The sequence below is a fragment of the Venturia canescens genome, chromosome 2, assembly GCF_019457755.1.
Source record: "Venturia canescens isolate UGA chromosome 2, ASM1945775v1, whole genome shotgun sequence".
NCBI lineage: Eukaryota > Metazoa > Arthropoda > Insecta > Hymenoptera > Ichneumonidae > Venturia > Venturia canescens.
In genome coordinates this window covers 1,902,872-1,921,856 of record NC_057422.1, presented here as the reverse complement: position 1 = coordinate 1,921,856, position 18,985 = coordinate 1,902,872, and the positions used below count along the sequence as shown (strand labels likewise).

Sequence of the window (18,985 nt, the reverse complement as noted above, 5' to 3'; positions counted from 1 at the left end):
TTTTCCCAAACCTTCATTATATATTTGTTATTATGTGCTTTTCCATAAGCTTCGTAAGAAGCGTTCATTCGTTATGTGAAAGGATAAACGATTTTTTACGCACAGTCCCTGTGCATTTTTCTTCATATTTAAACACGTTTATCTAAATAACCAATAAGACGAACCCTTTAGAATTTCATATGCGTGTCAACCGATTGCCCATTTAAACTCTGTGCAAATTTCAAGATTTTCTTAAGAAAATCGTTTCGTGCATGAACTACCTTAATATACATCCGACAAAAAGTCCGTTGAATCATCAAGTTGTCGCGACGCGCAAACGAATTCGTAATTGATTTTTGGGTAAACACGACGGCATGTTTGCCTCCAAAGTTTAGTGGTTATTATTCCACTTTGAATATCGATAAAAGCAAGGAAAAAATAACATTATCACTATTTCAATAGGAGTACGATCTTGTTAAATGGATGAAAGCTCAGGGAGAAAAGTTGCTAGAAATTTCTATCCGATTTGTCATTCGTAATGCGAGCGCGTTACGACGAGAATTTAATGCCCGTCGTCGTCTGAGTTTTTAGCCCGGGGGTGACTCCACTCCGGGCTCACCGCAGATCCAGAGACGACGAGCGACGGCAGAACAACTTCAATATTTCTCAATACTTTTTTCTCTTTATATTTGATTTTTCTTCCTCTCTCAATCGATCGTCATTCGTCGAACTTTTTGAATTCCGCTCGGTCGTAGCCGTCGGGACTGTGCGGGGGAACGAGAATAAACATTTATCACCATTGATTGAACGATATCCATAAAGGCAAACGCATTGTGTGGAAAAAAAAGTTTATCGAGTCTGAGGGAGATCGATACGAATATCATGAAAATTATACTCATGCCGGAGATTAGAGTTTATTCAATTTATTTTAAAGTCAATTTTATTATGAAATATACACGAGTGAGTGGAGAAATTCATCCACGACTATAGAAATTCGAAACTCGAAATTAATCGAATTCAGGGGGAGAATTTTATCAGAATTATTCTCTGTACAGTTAGAATTCATGGAAACAACGTACATTTTGATATTTACAAATGAATTCCACGCAATGTTCTCTCACTGCGCCCCCACTTTCCCCGGTATCTTTATATCCGAGTATGTCTGCGTGAAAACCATTAAAATAGAAATGAAATTCGAATCTCATTTCGGAATCGAAGCATACTGAAAGCTTCGTATATATTTGGCATTCAAAACGTGGCACAATCATCCCTGAATTTACACGCTCGTTAACGTTCCTGAGCGATGGAGCTCGCGCACGAGCGATGCAGCACAGAACCACATAATACAAACACAATTTCATAGCTCGTTAAAATGAAAATAGAGCGCGAGATTGACGTGGAAAAAAACAGTAGCGAACGCAAAATTCTCATTCGACGAGACCGCGCGTCTCCCTCGCTCGTGAAAATTCTTGTCGTCCGGAGATTCCCTTGGGATCTAATACGGTTTGTCGGAGCCTTGTCACATCGGCCTCGAATTTATCACCTTAAACCGTGGCGAGAGCTCTTTTTCCATATCGATCGTTTCCGAGGGGGAGGAACCCTCTAGCCTGCTAAATTTTTCCCCTTTCTTTTCTCCAGTTTTCCTCTTTTTTTTCGTCGTCAGGGATAAACACTTTCACACTTTTTTGCCCTCCGTCCCTTACGTAAAATATACAACTTGAGTTGTTATCCATTAGCCAGTAATCACGAAGAGCGCTCTTCAGCCTCAGGCCATATCGAGTTTCATTTCATTCTCAATTTTCAACCATGAATGGCTCATTTGTTGGTTTCGTTTTTCCCTTAAGTTTGCATTCGCTTTAAAAAATAATCCAATCGAATCAATGTAGGGACGAGAGGACAGTCATCGAAAGAAAAGAGAAACAAAGTGAAAAATTCAGTAATCCATGAGATAAAAAAGAAGAAAATCGTTGCTGAAGAAATGAGTCAGTTTGTTTTGACGTTTCGACGAAACGTACAAAAAATATCTCCACCAATGACATGTGTTTGAAAAGTTTTAGGTGTTTTTTGTTTATTTTACAAATAAAAATTGGTTGGATGGATTTACATAAAACATTGTACACATCTTTTACATACTCAGAAGTACTGGAAAAAAATTAAAAAAAAATTTTTTCAATGGTATATTTTTGAACAATATTGTGTTGAAAATAGCACTCCTTGAATCGGAGTTGACAGCAAAACGGAAAGACCTTTTATCCCAGCGACTTGATTCAAATTCCATTTTGTAGGGAAACGTATACGTTTTCAGCGCGATGTAGTCGTTTTTTTTCGTCTTTTATAAACAATTTTCTATTGAGAAATCCACAAAAATTGTGATTATTTTCTTCAAATGGTCGCCAATTTTTTTCTAAACAATACTTTGAAAATCCCCTACGTCATGCGACAGCTAATATCACATATTTTAAGAATATTTTTGGTTTTTTGTCCCGAGATGTTCCAGTTTTGAGATTTGCTTTCAACGCCGATTCGAGGGGCGCCATTTTCACCACACCATTGTACAAAAAATACCACGAAAATGATTTAAAAAAAAAAAATTCCAGTGCTTCGAGCAGTATGTAAAAGATGTGTTCAAAGTTTTAATTCCAAAATTTGCACTGCTCACAGCCCTTAATGAGCCACCCTTTTTGAGGGTATCGACAAATGTTTAGAAAACTCTTGTTCAACAGGTCGAGTGGATAGTCAGGAGTATTAATGGAATTTAAAAATGAACGAGGTTCACTTTGTTCGCTGTAGAGAGGGTGGTTGTTGAAGTATACAGTTTGAGCTAGAATTTCAAATGGACGACAGGAATAACCAGTTGGTACGAGTAGAGGGTGAGTTCTCGTCTCTCGCTGGTTGTCATGACGACGTTCGCGAGATGGACGAGTAAACACAAGAGATTTTATTGTCTGCTACGACCAAACGCTCCTAGCCATACATACTCCTGTGCTGTACGTTCCTCTGTACCCCTATACAACTCGCACACCTAACCCCCCCGCGACGAAATGTTTCCTTTGCTTCTCTCTCCCAACTGTAAAGTTTACAGACGCGAAGAGCCTCCTCGACTCCATTGTAGATTGACCTCGTTTCGAATATAAATTTACACAAAAATTCCTCAAGACACTCGTCGAATTTTCCTCTCGGGAGTCCCGTGTCTTTTAACTACAATTTTTTTCCAACTATTTTCCGTAAAAACATGAGGAGAAAAAGAAATTTTGTGGAATGGAGGCCTCAAGAAAAACGTGCAGAGGAATGAGGCGACGGCCTGGCGAGTCCAGTGTTTCGTGTGCTTTTGTTTTGCCTTCCTCGGTTGTCACAGATGAATAAAAGTGACTGAAAACCCATGAAACCCCGAGCGGAGGAAAGCAATTTGCAACGTTCCATTCACTTTTTTAAAAAATCGAATAAAAGTCATCGCGACCCACTGCATAATCGATCGAATCTCTTCGATAAACTGAAATCGAATAAAAAAACTCTCAAGTCGATGATTCCATTCAATCCCCACCGATTGGATCAAAGTTCAAAGAGTTACTCCCGCTCTATTTTACCAAACGGGAATAAAAAAATCTAGAGTACAAATCCAATTAGAATCGAGTGGATGAAACGCCCGATGAAAATAAAAAGATGATTCCGCGGGAAGAAAAGAAAGGCGGCGAGGCATCGAAATTTGAAAAGCCCTCGAATTGGGCACACCGGAGAAAGTCATTGGTCCCGGACAGCCGAGTATATAGCGCGAGGACTGCAGACTTTGTGGCGTGCCTGCTGTTGGCATCGACCCCGAGATATATCTTCTCGTGGGAAGTTCGGAGTTGGCTAAAATTTCCGGTCTTTTCGAATAATATATATATATACATATGTCTATATATAAATGTATGAAATTGGCGCCAGAATGTACGGTCTGGATTGCATCGTCGATGCCCCGCACCACTACTGCTTAATGACTCCGAATTAACAACGCGGATAATTTCCGCACCGTCAGACCGTGAGCGCACGTTTACCGAAGTTAACGTTACAATCTGTTACCTCCGCTGTAATGCCAATTATTCCTACCGCGCTTTTCAGATTCGTCGGTTTCGCTTCGATTTATGGGAAAAAAAAAAAAATCATCCAGACAACCTTTTATCGTTATTCCATTCGCGTTTTCCAATCTCCAATTACAACTCGAATTCATCATTTAATTATTACGCCAGAATTTTCATCGAATTTCTGATTTATCTCATTACGTCATTCATTCCAATCGAAATAGACGAAAAAACGTACGTGAATCTTTTAATAATCCGACATGTCGCGCGGTAACATCCCTCTGGATGCACCGTTGTTCGAAAATTCCGATAAATTAATGGGCAGATGCAATCCCATCGGTTCGATTCGTGTCGGAATAATTTTCGCTGGATGAAAAACGGGTCGATTCGTGGTCGAATTCGGTTTGAAATGTTTCAGTATTTTGACCAAAAACTTTCTTCGTAGCCAGCAGCCGCGTCAGGCCGCGACGAAACGAGCAGAATTTAAACGCGGTTGTCTCTAATAATGCTGGTGTAATTAGAATTACATGAGCGCTCATAACTGTGCACGAACTTGGAGAAATTTCGTATTTGAAAGGTGGAAAAAACATTTCTATTACGAGATCCCGTACGTTTTCACCGACATTATCATTTTCTTGCTCACTATTTCGCGATACATTTTTTTTCTAAATCAATTTGTAAAGCACTTTCTTATGTGTTTTATTTTTTCAGGAATCACGCGAGGCTCTTACATCGGGCATTATGGAATCGCGTGGTACGATGCAACCGCCTTGCGATCGCACCGAAACCGAGTACGTCGAGATACATCGGAGGCTGTGAAAGATCAGCCATTGGTGCTCCGTCTTCACGCTCTTGACAAGTACGTTCAATCATGTCGCAGGAAGATTATATTCTCAGCCTCCGAATCTCCTTTCCAGTGGCTTCTCAAAGTTCCTTACACAAATATTCGTTTTTGTGAATTCAATTTCAACACCATTGAAACATAAATCTCTATCAAAATGTGTATACTCGGGACAGAAGGACGATCCGATCGTTGGGATCTCGATTGCTTTCGTAATAACAGAATCGATGAGCTTCAATGAAAATACGAGAAAAATGCTACGTGATTACGGAAGTGAATGAAAAAATATTCTTCGTCACGAAGGGACGAGTTATCGAGGACGAGTATTTAAGGGATTAAGGCCAAAAAGAGTTGAACTCCAGCTCGATACTTTTACAACAAGTTAACAATAAGTTTATTTAAGAAGTTACAAATCCGAGGTTTTGTTGCCTCGAGACGAATCGTTAAAAATTCTCGTCAAAGACTGGCGATTTTCAGTTAATCGATAATTTTATAGATTCGGGGGTTCCCCTCGCTCATGTCAATATAGCCTAAATTTTCTGCTAGAAGCTTCGACCTTGACATCGAGGATCGATGTGCCCGTTCGATCGATATTTCGCCATCGATGCATTTACGCTGAGAGCCCTTAATTTCTATACTCTTTATTTTATGAGCGCTATATACGAGCACATTTCGGCAATATTCTAAGTTTTTTTGGTCCACGCGAATGGGAATTTACACCTCGGTTTTGGCACTATTGAGTGAGGATGCGGAACAATCTTCGAAATGCAAATAAGCAGGAACCATAAAGAGGCTCTGCGTACGGGAACCGATCTATAAAGTTGGATTGCATCAATCGAGGGAAATCCTCTTGTGCTCATAGCTGAGGTTTCAATTGCGCGAGTAGTGTAGATACGAGGGAAAAGGTCAAGTGCCGTCTGAAGGACGAGCGTTTGAATAAACCTCTTCTATTCCGCCGGGCAAAACGTTATGGTTTTCCCCGTGATGTCCAACCTCTCCGGTTTTTGTCGCATGCTTCCTCCCTCTTTCTCTTTCTCCCTTTCTCTCTGTGGCTGGCCTTCTCGAGCGTTGTTCATTATAACAAGAGAGGCTCTCGCACAAACTGAACCGCGGTAACTCGATATCTCGAGCAAACGAAATTCCGCGGGATAGAGTGGCCGAAAAGTTCGTAACTGTTTTGTGGTCTCTCTCCTTCTCTCTTTCTCTCTTGCCCGCTTCATTCCATCCCCCGAAACAACGATCCTTGTCGGTATTTCATTGCCCGCTCTATTATTGTGTTTCTCGTCTCTTGTATAGCCTCTCTCGTAGCAGACTAACGTACTTAATAGATATAGCGTCAAAGACGTGGCGGTGAATTTGTAGGTAGTTTTGAAGCGAGAGGGTGAGAGCGAGAGGGCGAGAATAATAAGAGAGATAAAAGGAGGAGGAGGCTGCGAGGAAGCGCTGTATCGACGTGTTTGTAGCATCGTCACATCGCTCGTTATTCTCCGTCTTTGCTTGAATGACGAAAGTTTCCATTTATAAATAAATTCGTCGAGTTTTACAGGGAAAACAAAAGGAGCTGAGCGGATAGCGTAATCGGTTGATAAAAATTCAACGCGCCCCGGGAATATCGCGCATTGTTATGCAACGCGATTTGCAACGAGCATCTCAGCTCCTCTCGTAATAACGGAAAGTTGTAGAAACAGCGATGCGAAAAGAGGCGAAAGAGAAAGGGACGGGGACAAAGATATACTCGAGGGCAATTGGTACAGTACTGATAAATACGCTCATGAAAACATAGAAACACCGGAGACAAGGAACCGCCGAGTATTTCTCGAGAATATACTTAGTGCTAAACTATATACAAGCAGTTACAGACTGAGTTATGTACAAGGAAACTGTCTTGTGTGTATGCTGTAGTAAATACGTTTCGAAGCGTCTTGCCATATCGCAATTTGTACACTCTGCATGAGAAAATATCTTCCGAAAGGATTATCAAACTCCGGATGCCAGGGAGTTTACACCATCCCTGCAATAATGAGAGCACAGCACTGCGAAAGCGAAAGGGAGGGGCGGGGAGGGGAGTGGAAGGAGAAGAGTTAAAGGGATTTGAACGCGAAATAAGTTATCGATTTGTGTCGATGTAAACCGCTTTTCCACGCCGCCTCACCTTCTCTCTTCGGTCTATGAAAAAAAATATTCTTTTAAAAGTCCAATTATTTCTGAACGAAGGAATCTGCACAATGAAAATTACGAGTCACTGTACACTTCGAGTAATTAAATCTTGTTCTGTACGGTGTTGAAAAAATGCACGAACTCGTCAGGAAATCAACCGTTGAACGTATTCAAACAAAATGCTTTGACTTAACTTCGAATTTGGTGTACCGAATAATGTATATTGTGTTTGTGAAATGGAATATTTCAATGAAATTCATTTCGTCCGATCGAAAATTCATCGAGTGCGACCCTCACAATTTCGTTAACGAGATTGTAAATGAAAATGTTGAAACGAATATCGTTTCGCTATCGAGCTCAGTGTTGTGAGATGAACTTTTCAATTTGTATCTCGCGCGAGTTCCCTTCCATCGATCCAATGATCGAGGAGCTTCGATTTTGGGAGCGCGTTTCTCCCTCCTCACGCACTCTCGATTTTCGCGAGCTCGCACCTGCTAAAATTCTCGCTCTCTTGCTCCGGGACCGTCAAAGGGACAACCACGTAACGAGCGATCACTAGATCATCGCTCTTCGCATTAATCTGGGTGTTACTGGGCTTGGCCGCCCCAATTATATACTACGGATCAAAGACAACTTTCCGCAAAATAAATACATTTGAAGGACGTGCACGGATTCTTCCCGAGGTGCCCGGAGTACTACAGCCAACGAGGGATTTTCTACAATTCAACGATCCCGAGATAACTCACTAAGTCATTTTTCACTCCCCGTGTGCTTGTTTTCGCCACGTGGGTTATCGAGTGAATTTCTTATAATAATTCAAAAAAAATCTAGAATGTTCATGACCAAATGACAACGAAATTTTTGCGACGATCTTGTGTCTCGGTGCCGAGGCTGACGAGGTATGTGTGCGCGTGTGAATCTGTTTGTATGTGAGTGAGCGAGCGAATATCTATATATCTATCTATATACTTTGCTGACTTGTTTTTATATTCGAAAATAGCAACGTGTTTCTTTCTCCTTATTTATGTTTTTGCGGATTAACGAGACTGGTCTTGCAGGCTCTCTTGTGCGACTGAACTCGATCAATTATATTCTTTTCTTTTGAATAATTGTTCTCGTTTCTTTCTCGGAAAATCTCTGATTTTTTTCTGAAAATTGAATTAGTCATATTTAATTATTCCCTACAATGAAAACGTTACAGTGTCCTGCTAGCCCAAAGCACAGTTTCAATCCGAAGATGCTGGCACACGGAGTGTTTGTTTAATAAAGTTAAATTTTGTGAATGAAATTAAATGAATATAAAGTCAATGTTTAGGAAGAAGCCTTTAAAAGGTATAAAAAACCCCAATTTATTTAAAACCAGTTTAAATACAACAAGAATGAACAAATTGAAAAGAACAAATGTGAATAATTATGTGATTAGTAGTTGATGTTAATTGGGAGGAAGTTCTTATCGACTCCTCTATTGACAATGAAGAGGAGACGTTTCTCGACTCTCATGGGCTTCGAAGTCTTTTTTGTCGAGGGTCAGACCTCCGGATCGGTTGGCCAGACCGGTCGCTGCCGGGTTTCTATATTCGATTAAAATTCTTATTTTATTTGCAGTAATATTAGAATTAGGGTGTACGAAATTGATAATATTTCGAACGAACATTAATAAGAACCTTTTTTGTAGAGCGTGCGATTTTCTACAAAAATAAGTGAAGACATTTTTTATATGACGCACGACGGGCTTACAGTAAATATCAGTATGTGCAAAAAAGAAATTTTCAATGTTATTCTTATGGAAAATAGAAAAGTGCGATGCGGGCTATCTAAATATAAATATTAAGGGTTCAAATTTCAACTGGAGTCTTTTTACACCAAAAAGAAACTTTTAACCCTGTTTGCAATAGAAAACGCCCTAATCTCAATGCTGACTGAACTCTTATATTTTTTCTCGTTACGAAAACAAGAGTTTCTATCGTTTCCTCCCTCTTCCTTTTACCAGCACCATAAGACGGAGCTTTCGTCGCTGGTTTCTGCCAGCAGAGATATTTGTAAAGTCTTCTCTCAATTGCCGCAGCGATTGCTAAAAGGTGCCGGTATCGGCACATTACAAAGGAAAAGGAACGCTCCCAATCTGTGGACACCCTGTACGAGAGCGAATCGAACATTTACCACATTATCGAATATCTGTTCATTCGGATGTTGGGCACAGTTGATATACGTAGGGAAAATGGTGCTGCGGGGGCGGGAAGGGGCTATGGGAAAAAGAGGAATGGATGGAAGCCAGAGAGAGCGGATATAATGTTCCGTTAACGAGGCAACGAACAGCACGAGAAATAGTATGAAAGGGGCGTCGGGGAGGGGGGAGAGGGAGCGAGAGAGAAAGCTCCGTCGATCCTGCGAAGCACAGAGCGCCCCCTTTGGCTTCTAGCGTTATTAGGTACGTCTGGTGATGCTGGTCAGCTGTGAATCGCGTTGGCAAATCTCTCTCGGGCATAATTAGCTACCGGTATACGTCTGTGCTCTCCCCCCTTGCTTTTTCCAATCTCGTTATGCACCTCGATATAGATATGCGTGTCCTGCACTTTCTCCTTTCGCAGCGAACACGCGCGTGTCCGATGCTCTCTTCCCACGCACATTTCCCTGTCTCCTCATTCAATGGGGAATAAAAGGGCGTAAGAGCCGAGAATTTATTTGCTGCGATGTGTGGGATCAAGTCCTTCGCGTGTTTGCTCTCCTCTGGTTAGCGGTCAATATTGATACAAGCATATTCATCGTATTCTCGGTCGCTTCTCCTCCCTCCTCGGATCTCGGCTGCTCGGAAGGGAGGATTTTCTCGGATTTGATGAAACCTCAAGTCCAACTCACTGTTATCATTCCCGATGCTATTTTCTAAGTTATTCTCTATAAACGGATTAAGCACTAGAATTACAACTGTTGAACGATTACCGCAATCGTTTCTCCATTCTCGACCGCCCAAAGTTGTGCTCTGCTGCGTCAACGACTTGAGATTTATTTCCATACTCGACGGAATAATCGACTCGTAAATTTTTCATCAAAGGAGCTTCCCTCGCGAATCATTAGCGTTGAGCACATTTTCATAAGTTATGGAACGAAATACAGCAATGCTTTGGAACTCTCGTCTCTAGTTTATATCCACGAACAAACATAAGCAACGCCGCTAGAGCCGCAGCATAATCTATCAATCGATGTGGAAAGTCTCGAGCATGTGTACCCACCACCGCGTACAATGTTTGCTATTCCATCACTCAGTCGACCAGAGTATGTTTGATTCCATTATTGTGTAATCAAACTCACCTGCTGGCATTCGCGTATCGCGTGTGACAAAATATTTTCGTTTGTCAACGACGATCAAAGTTTTCGATGCTTCCAGCCTCTGCGGATGTTCTTGTCAAGTGTATTTGAACTCGGGGAAAAGATCTCGAGTCACCTCCCACAAAGTCTTCGTCTCACGTCAGAATGCGACTTCCCAGTTTCGCTGCAAACGCTGCTCCTTCTCGGTACAGTGGCACTCCGCACACTCGCAAAACTTCAGCGAGCTCTGATTGCTCTTGAAGCACGGATTAATCGACATGACTCCCGTTTCGAGTAGACTATAATTAATGCTCGATATAACAAGATCGAATGGATTTATATACATGAGATTTTGAGTCTTGCAATGAGCTCGAGTCCCGTCCAAGTTATCGCACATGGTTCCACCATGTTGAATCCACACAGAGAACTCCCCATTATAATATTTGCAGCACGAATTTCATAGCTCTATGAGGATATTGACCGAACGAAGGACTACGAAGCTGGGGTGGCAGATATCGCTCGACCTACAAAGCTCGGTGATTCTCTTTATTGATGACTGCATGCTGTACGAGAGGCTGCTCGGAGCTTCGTCTCTCTCGTCTCTCCGAGTCCGCACTCAATGGCCCGTATCTACTGTGGCTGCTAGCTCCGCTGTTTGGTTTTCAGGATGATCCATATATTTCGATTTCAATAGGAATATGGATCGTTTCGTGGAGCGCTATCCCTGAAATGACAATACGAAGATAAATCGCGGATCCTGTCACGCGAACAATCCAATTCTCGTCGGTTTAGTGTAAAATGCCACGACAAATGGATTGGTTTTTAATCATTTCGCCATCATTTTTCACTCCGAGTCAACACTCTTGAGATTAATAACGCTCTGGAATTGAAAAAGTCCTCTCAAAAACAAAGCTCTTTATCTTCGCTGTTCGCGTTTTGTAGCCATTCCGCGAGGGCGCAACGCGCCAGAGCCATCGGACTCGAACGTTCAACCATCTTCCCACGCGTAAGAGCTACTCCACGTGGAAACTTAGCCTTTCTGTTCGACAAAATAGCCAAAAGTATGAGCCGCCGTTACATGGAGAATGGAAAACATTAATTCGGAGCCAATTCGGAGCGAGCTACCCCAAATTTGGGCTTGCTCGTTCCGAAGCTCATCGCGCACTACCACACTCGTTACCTTTATCTCAAAGTCTTTCGTTACAGTTAACATGCTTCGTCGAAACGAGTGTTGGCTCTTCTCCACCCTAACGTTCCTGATGATGTATACACATGGGGCTTATAGAAAGCTCTGGGGCAGTCACGAGGAAAAGAACTAGCGTCTTAATTCTCTTAGCTCTTGCAGGGTGGAGGAGAGCCTTCCACATCGCTCTCGCGATTCCACGAAGGGTCGTTGAGAAAAGAAATTCACCTGGTAATTCTCGCGCGTATCCATTAGCTCCGGAGTCGAGCACACGGAATGAGAAAAAAAAATATATATATAGTCGTTGGTATATAGAAGACAAAAGAGGAAAAAGGGAGAGAGGAGGAGGCTGTAAGATCGGGAGTTTGTGAATCGAGACGTGGCGTGAGTATGTGCTGCTAAGAAAACGAGCATAAGACGAGGCAAAAATCGAGAGAAAGGAGAAGAGAATAGAGAAGGCCTTGCCACTTTTTCTCGTCTCTGTTATCTTCCGCATGTGTATTAGATGTACCTTTTTATCTACGTGTGTACGACCGAGCCTGGGAGTGGGAAAACGTGATATAGCATTTTGTGAAAGAAATTCGTTTCCCTTCGCAATAAGAGGATGAAATGTCGAGTTTTTATGAGAAATCGATTGGATGACAGTTGTGAATGGAAATGACAGCGACTGAATATCGCGAACGAAGATGGTGATTAAAAGTACGCGTTTCCTCCGAGGAATCAGGGGAGAATCTTGACCGTAATTTGTGAAGAGTTTTCCTTTCGTTCTGCCCGAATGAGATCGATAATTTTGAATAACGCCGAGCGTATGTGAGGCCAGGAAAATAGTGGAGGAGAGGAGAGCACTTTCCTCGAGCTCCTTTTCACCAGAATCGATCAATTTCCCTTCAACACCACTCGACACTTCAGTCTCGATACTATAATACGTCTATATAGTGAAATAGCTACTTGTGACCGCTATCACAGTCACTGATATATCCAGGGGCGAAGAAAGGGCAGGATAAAATGGTACATATGTGAGAAAGAGACGTTAAGAGGGAGAGAAAGGGGCAAGAAGGGTAAGGTTACTTGGGCGAACGATTCAACTTCTTAACCGAGCACTTTAGCGAGTCTGAACGAGATTGCGGTGAACCACTCTTGGTCGCGCTCTCTCCTATCCCGAGAGTGCTTCGAGAGGGTGAGAGAGTGAAAACCCGATGGAATGGCAAAGTCGAAAACGACGGAACACCGGGGATTAGTCCTCGCTGAATCTCTCTGTCGTCACCATTTCGAGCAAACTCTCACACGAATCTCTGACTTACGGGACACTTGACGTCACATTTTTTGCGGAGGAGACACGAGAGCAAAACTATCGAATTTTTCTCCTGCTCTCGAGCCTCGTACACGTGCTTCGAGTAACTTTCCTAAATACGGCGATCTGTTAGGGATTTGTGAACTTTATGTTCGCGGGCTCTTCGAGTACGCGATTCGCCGTTTTGATCCTGTCACATTCAGCTAGCGTTTTGTGAACTATAAAAATGAATTTATGAAAGAAGCTTCGTCGAATCAGCCTCGTTGACTTCCGCTGCGTAACTGTCGTCGCGCACATTTGCACGAGGGCTCCCGAGAACCGCGAAAAGCCTCAGTCAATATATTGGCCCACATTTCGACGGGATTTGTGCGACTCCAGACCGGTGGAGAACCAGAAAGACCGGAGCACCCTCGGCTATCGATACGCCAGCGAGTTTTTCACCGTTCAAGTACCGGTTTGCCCGAAAGCTGCTCAAGTGTCGGCAGAGAGACACACGAACCATCACTGTCGGTGGATAAAGTTGCGAATATTCGGAATCCTCGAAAGAGGATCTCCGCAGCCGACAAATGGATGTTTCCCCGGGTGCAAAATTAATGGGCAAAAGTGCAGGGACTCGGAAAAGTGGCCCGAGAGCATGCACGGGGAGCATCCACTTTTAACGAAAAAAAGAGCTATTAGGGCCTGGAAATAGTCCTTCCTCTCCGTCTTTCCGTCTTCGCGAATGTTCGACGAAGCCCCAAGAGCAGGCCTAAAGACGTGTCGAGCTAAGGAAAAAGGAGAGAGAAGAGGGAAGAACGGGGACCGCGACGCAGAGGGAGCGAGATCTTTTCTACTCTCGTCGTTAGTCTCCTTTATGTAAATCACGGGCGAAGGTAAAAACCACTTATATATACGTATAGGTGTATAAAGAGTGTATATATCAGGGCAACGTGGGTGTAATAAAAGTTGAGGGCACTTTCTGGGCTCCTCTCATTCTCTTGGTTCAACGAGAAGAACAGCTATGCGGGGAATACGCCTCTGAGGGTGCCTCTCCTTCCCATTCTTTCTCTTCCTTTCATACCTTTCCTAATTTTTTCCGCTCTTTTCTTCTTCTTACTCTCATTTTGATCCGGAGCGCGGTGCTCTCTTTTTCGCATCAAGATCGGCCAGCAGCTCTACCTGTACGTTTTATTCTTGGCTCTTAGTATTTCCAAGGAGTTAAAACAGCGATGTGAAAGCGCGGAGAATGAGGACGGGGGCAGAGGGTGGTGGTAGTTTGCAACGAGAACGAGAACCAACTCCGAATTGTTCTCGCACCAAATCCCCATATATCTGTGTGCGCCCCTCTCTTTTTTTATAGTTTCTTCCCGCGGACTCGCCCCTTTCGCGCCCTCAAGACCGATTCATTTCTTCTGGGGCCGCACATAACAATACGTGTACGGCGCACGTGTGTGTGCGTCAGGCGTGGAACAGCAGGTATTGCGAATGTGGAAGAGCCGGAGAAAGAAAGAAAGCAAGAGTTCGGCGGGGCGGAGGGAAGCTAGCTAAAACGCTCGAATCGCAGCACTCGCGATCTCGTTTTCTAGCTCGTTCCGTTTCTCGCACCGTGCACCGACTGCTGGACGCGTCGTTAATCTCCTTCCTCTACCTTGGCTACGAACGAGCGAGGGAGAAAGAATAAACGAAAAAGAAATAAACGTTGAGGGGGAGAAGCGAGCGCCGGAATCACCCCGGAATTGCGGCTCCAAGGTCCAACCTCGATAAAACTTGCCGGCAAATATCTCCATCTCTCTTTTTTTCGGAGTATCTACCTTTTCTATACGGGGTGTCGCGTCCTTCGATCGTGCGCGTCGCAAACTCACCTTTGCATCTGGATTTCGAGCCGAGCGCAGACCTTGATCAGATTCTCCGTAAAACGTTTCGTTGTTCTATATTCTGGTTAGAACTTGGATTTTCTACCGGAATATCGAACTGTTCCGCGCCAATAAACTTGCCACAGCAACCGGTTTGGAACGCTGATAGCCTCAGTTTTACAGAAGTTGCATTTCGTACTTTATGGAAGCTGAGACGAGAACGACACTCGAATGATCGATTAATATCAAAGGAAAAATGTCTCGGAGATTCTGATTAAAAAGAAGTTTTAGACTTTCAACACTTCCTGGTGCTTATGGAATCGCATTATTTAACATCGCTCGCAGGACACCCTGTTCGAAGAATATTGGCTCGGTAATCCGCACGTATATGTAATATCGCCACGATCCTATGATGCGGATCTCTCTTGTCTGCGTCATCTGGATGAGAAGCGAGAAAAGAGAATATTAAAAGGTGGATGGATAAGTATATATACCTTACGCATTATTCCCTTCGCTTTCAGCTCCTCGTGCCTCAAGTAGTCCGGAGAGCCTCGTAAAGTAATCAGAATAACTGATAAGGTAATAAAGTACAGAGGGCACCACCGACCAACGCTGGGTCGGATTTTCATTCCCCCCCCCCCCCCCCCCCTTTATCCTCTCTCTTTCCCTCTTTTTCTCTCTGAGCTCCTGTGTACAGGGATTACGAAACTGGGTTTACTGCAGTCGAAAAATCATTACACGTTGTGACATCGTTCGCACCGAGATCGTCAAGGGGAAAATGCGAAAGATAATAACTCGGTTGGGTCCCTCTGCGATACCTCTTGGGAAACAATTATTCGTTTACTTTATCTTGCGAACTTGGAAGCCTCATCTTCCCCTGGAGTCTGAAAACAGGATATTTGCTATTTTCGAAAGTATAATACTGGCGTTGTCTTATTCAATGGTGAAATGAACCACCCCATGTAAATAGATTGGCAAGAGGACACTCAAACTGAAAATGTCAGATATCTACGTAGAATGAGACTCTCCCCAATTTCACAGGCCACTCGAAATGGAACCTCGTCGCAGCTTCATCCTCGAGCTACGTCAGAGAGCATATTATTCTCGTGTACTTGCTGACACAAAAGATTCGACGCTCGGCGGACCATTAAATTTTGTATCCGTAATACGACTATCCTAGCATTCGCATTCGTGTATAAATGTGCACGAGTCAACCGAAGGGAGCCTCTGATGACGACCAAAAGTTCAACCCGATTCTGTGAAGGGCTGGCAGTGCTTGACAAAAAGTACAAGTGCGATAAAAATCTTGTAACTATTTCATTTCTGGCATCTTGTCACCCAGTTTTTTCTTCATTTCTCTTTCAAAATCTCTGGAATGGATGATCGGAGAAAAAAAATAAAAATGGTTTTAGACTCAATAGGTAAATGGCCATAGCGCATAACATAGATTTTTTATTTTTTCAATAATGCCAAAATGGCGACCATTTTTCCAAAAACTGTGATAAAGCACGTTTTATTTCATCGTTTTTTGCAGAAAAAAAAATAGTTCCGCTCAAAATTTCAAAATTCGTATGATACGCGCTGCAACTATAGTCATAAAGAACACGTGGTAAAATTTTGGTAAGGTTCGATTGAGTAGTTTCGGAGATTTTATCAACGAGCCGTCGAAAAACGTAATTTTGAGAAAAACGCGTTTAAACGTCGCTCAAAAGTGCACTTAGACTGCCCACATCTTTATAAGATTTTAGTATGATACTTTTAAGTATGTATTTTTCGAAAAATGCAATAAAAAAAATCGATTTTAGTCGCAAATTCTACTTAGGTTAGACTCCTAAAATCGAAGGTTTTTTTATTAAGAGATATATTCAGTAACAAGTTAACGCATAAACTTTCCTCCACACAAATTTGACACGCACGAAGGTCCTATTTGGGTACCGTTGGCTCGAAAAAGTCCAATTCTTCATTAAATGACACGCACTCGGTGTGTACAGCTTTGTATACGTGAACGTGAAAACATATAGCGGTTGTGCAAAACATACGCGTGGCGGATGAAGCCATTCTCGATACTCGGAGCCAGTAACTCGATACGGCTTCTCGTGGCCTTCGGACTAGTGACTGTAGAAATTTCAATTATAGCAAAATCTCGATTTTTCTATTGCTCCGGAAAGCCGTCGAGGAAAGAATTAGGGTCAAGTTCAGAGGCGCTTTTAAAACATGGCGACGACGTTGGCTCCGTTTTGGCACGTCATGGCACGAGGTGATGGAATTCAGTGGAACGTTTGACTTTCACGATATCCCACGAAATGCTTTGATCGTAAAATTTGAGTTTTATCTCACGGTTAATATTCTGTCTGTGCCGGAGTTTTTCCAACGTTTTTTTCAAGAGCCCAGCACGTTCATTTGAGCAAGTTTTTTGAAGTTCTCCTCGAATACATTTTTGCTATGTGCAATGGAGAAAAAGCTCGTGTGCAAAGAGGAAGAATCGAAGATCAAATGACACGTTGACACACATTTCCATAGTTTTTTCTTTGCTTTCAGGCACTGGACGATGCGTCTCGTTCGCGATAATAATCTATTCGCGAAAGATGCCACTTTTGAGGGAACCGAGGGTCCAATTCCATTCGACATGTCACATTCCTACGTCGGCACGATCGATGGTGAGTTCGAAAAGAGATTTCTCATTTTCCTGCATTTTTATTTGCTCCTATGTCCCTGCGGAAACGCAAATAGGACACGTGGGAACTGTTCAGTTCCGGCGTAAAAAGGGGGCTCTTTAAATATCCTAAGCAGTCAAATAAAAAGGCAAGATTACAGTTTTTTAAATTATTCGCGATTGCTTGAACACGAGACTAACTACAGCGTCTCGCGTTTCATTTCGACGCGGAGATATCGCTCATCTGGGAAATCAAGAAGTTTCGCACGTCCGTTAAGGCGACGTGGTATATTTATGAAGCGAGTGTGCGAGGCGGAGTTTGATTTTCTAATTAACACCTCGTAAAAATAGAAATATTATTTTGCAAAGTGGGCTCCTTCGCCTACGAATTCGAGCTATTTTCTTTCCTTTCTGACACATATTAAACTTTTTTGTGTTACTTTACACGATATTCCCCGGCGTGGGGTGACCCTGTGGCTTCGCAGCGGGCGGTGTCGGTACACGTCGCGTGGGAAATCAAGCAATGCTGTGGCCCAATGAGTAACGAGAGGCATTTAGAAAAAATGGCGAACTGTTGGCTTCCTGCATTAGTCGCTTGAAATTAAGATCTTTTGACTTTGCAACAGGAAGAGTCGTCCTCATTCTCAGTGTGATGCAAAAGTCTCACGGTCGTTTTACGAGGACTTTTAATCTCAAATCGATTTCAGTACCGCAAGCGAAGCGTCTACGTGGAAAAAATTGTGTTTTTTCCTCAAGCTGTCCGATCATCAGAAATGCTTTACCGTGTTTTTTTCCGGTGGGTTTCACACTCGAAAATGAGTTTCGGCGACGAAAAGGAAACCCCAAAAATGCTTTTTCAAATATTTTGTTCACCGCGTTGAGATTACTTTTGAATAATTCTTCGAGATGAACGCTCGAACGATTTCTGCAGCGAAAATGGAACGAAAATGAAAACAAACCGTTCCGGAGGCATGAAAAATCGAATGAGCACACGCGCGGTTCTTCCGGTTGTAAATGACTCGGGCCATAGTTTAATCCCGACTCGATGTGCACCCGGTATATATCGTTGGGCATCGAGTGGAAAAGGATTTATTCGGACAGTGGGGTGGTTGCTCGAGTGACCCGAAATCCCAGAGGGGATCTCCAACTGCCTGGGGAATGAAAAAGTCGAGAGAAATCAACGGCGACGAAGCGTCCCTTTTCTACATCGCCTCTCTGCTTTCTTCTCCCATTAATTTCCTTTTTTCCTCCGTATTGCCGTTCTTTCGCACGACCTAATAAATTTATTAGAGCACGATTATTTCGGGCTGATCAGAGGATCCCTCCGTAGGATTATTCCTTTACGAATTACCGGCGAAACCTCCAGGAACGAGCATTCGACTTGATTTCGAGTACCGAAAGAACAGTTTGTTAGAAAAAGGCCATAAAAAGTTGCAAGATTTTCAGCGGTCGCGAGTCTCGTGTTACGACCAATGAAAATAACGTTCCCAGCTCATTTATGCACCTGACCGGTGTCCGCTGCCGCTTTATTCGTCCATTAAACCGCTCAGATTCTTCCGCTGTTGTTGCAAACATTTTCAGTCCCATTATTCCGAATCGCATTGCGTCGAATTTCTAGATATACGCACGTATAAACTCCTTAATCGACGACCCTAATTTTAAATGTGTTCACCTCGATTAGAATCGAC

The 18,985-nt window shown here is 42.9% G+C and overlaps 1 protein-coding gene across 7 annotated transcripts in view; it reads left to right on the top strand.

The window, feature by feature from the left end:
- LOC122405799 (disintegrin and metalloproteinase domain-containing protein 10-like) overlaps positions 1-18,985 on the top strand; it is a 67,729-nt gene that overhangs the window by 11,641 nt on the left and 37,103 nt on the right. For all 7 annotated transcript variants that reach the window (XM_043410780.1, XM_043410779.1, XM_043410777.1 and 4 more), the window contains 2 exons: positions 4,749-4,896; positions 17,183-17,301. In XM_043410780.1, the coding sequence (XP_043266715.1) occupies positions 4,749-4,896; positions 17,183-17,301 (267 nt within the window). The remainder of the gene's footprint in view (positions 1-4,748; positions 4,897-17,182; positions 17,302-18,985) is intronic.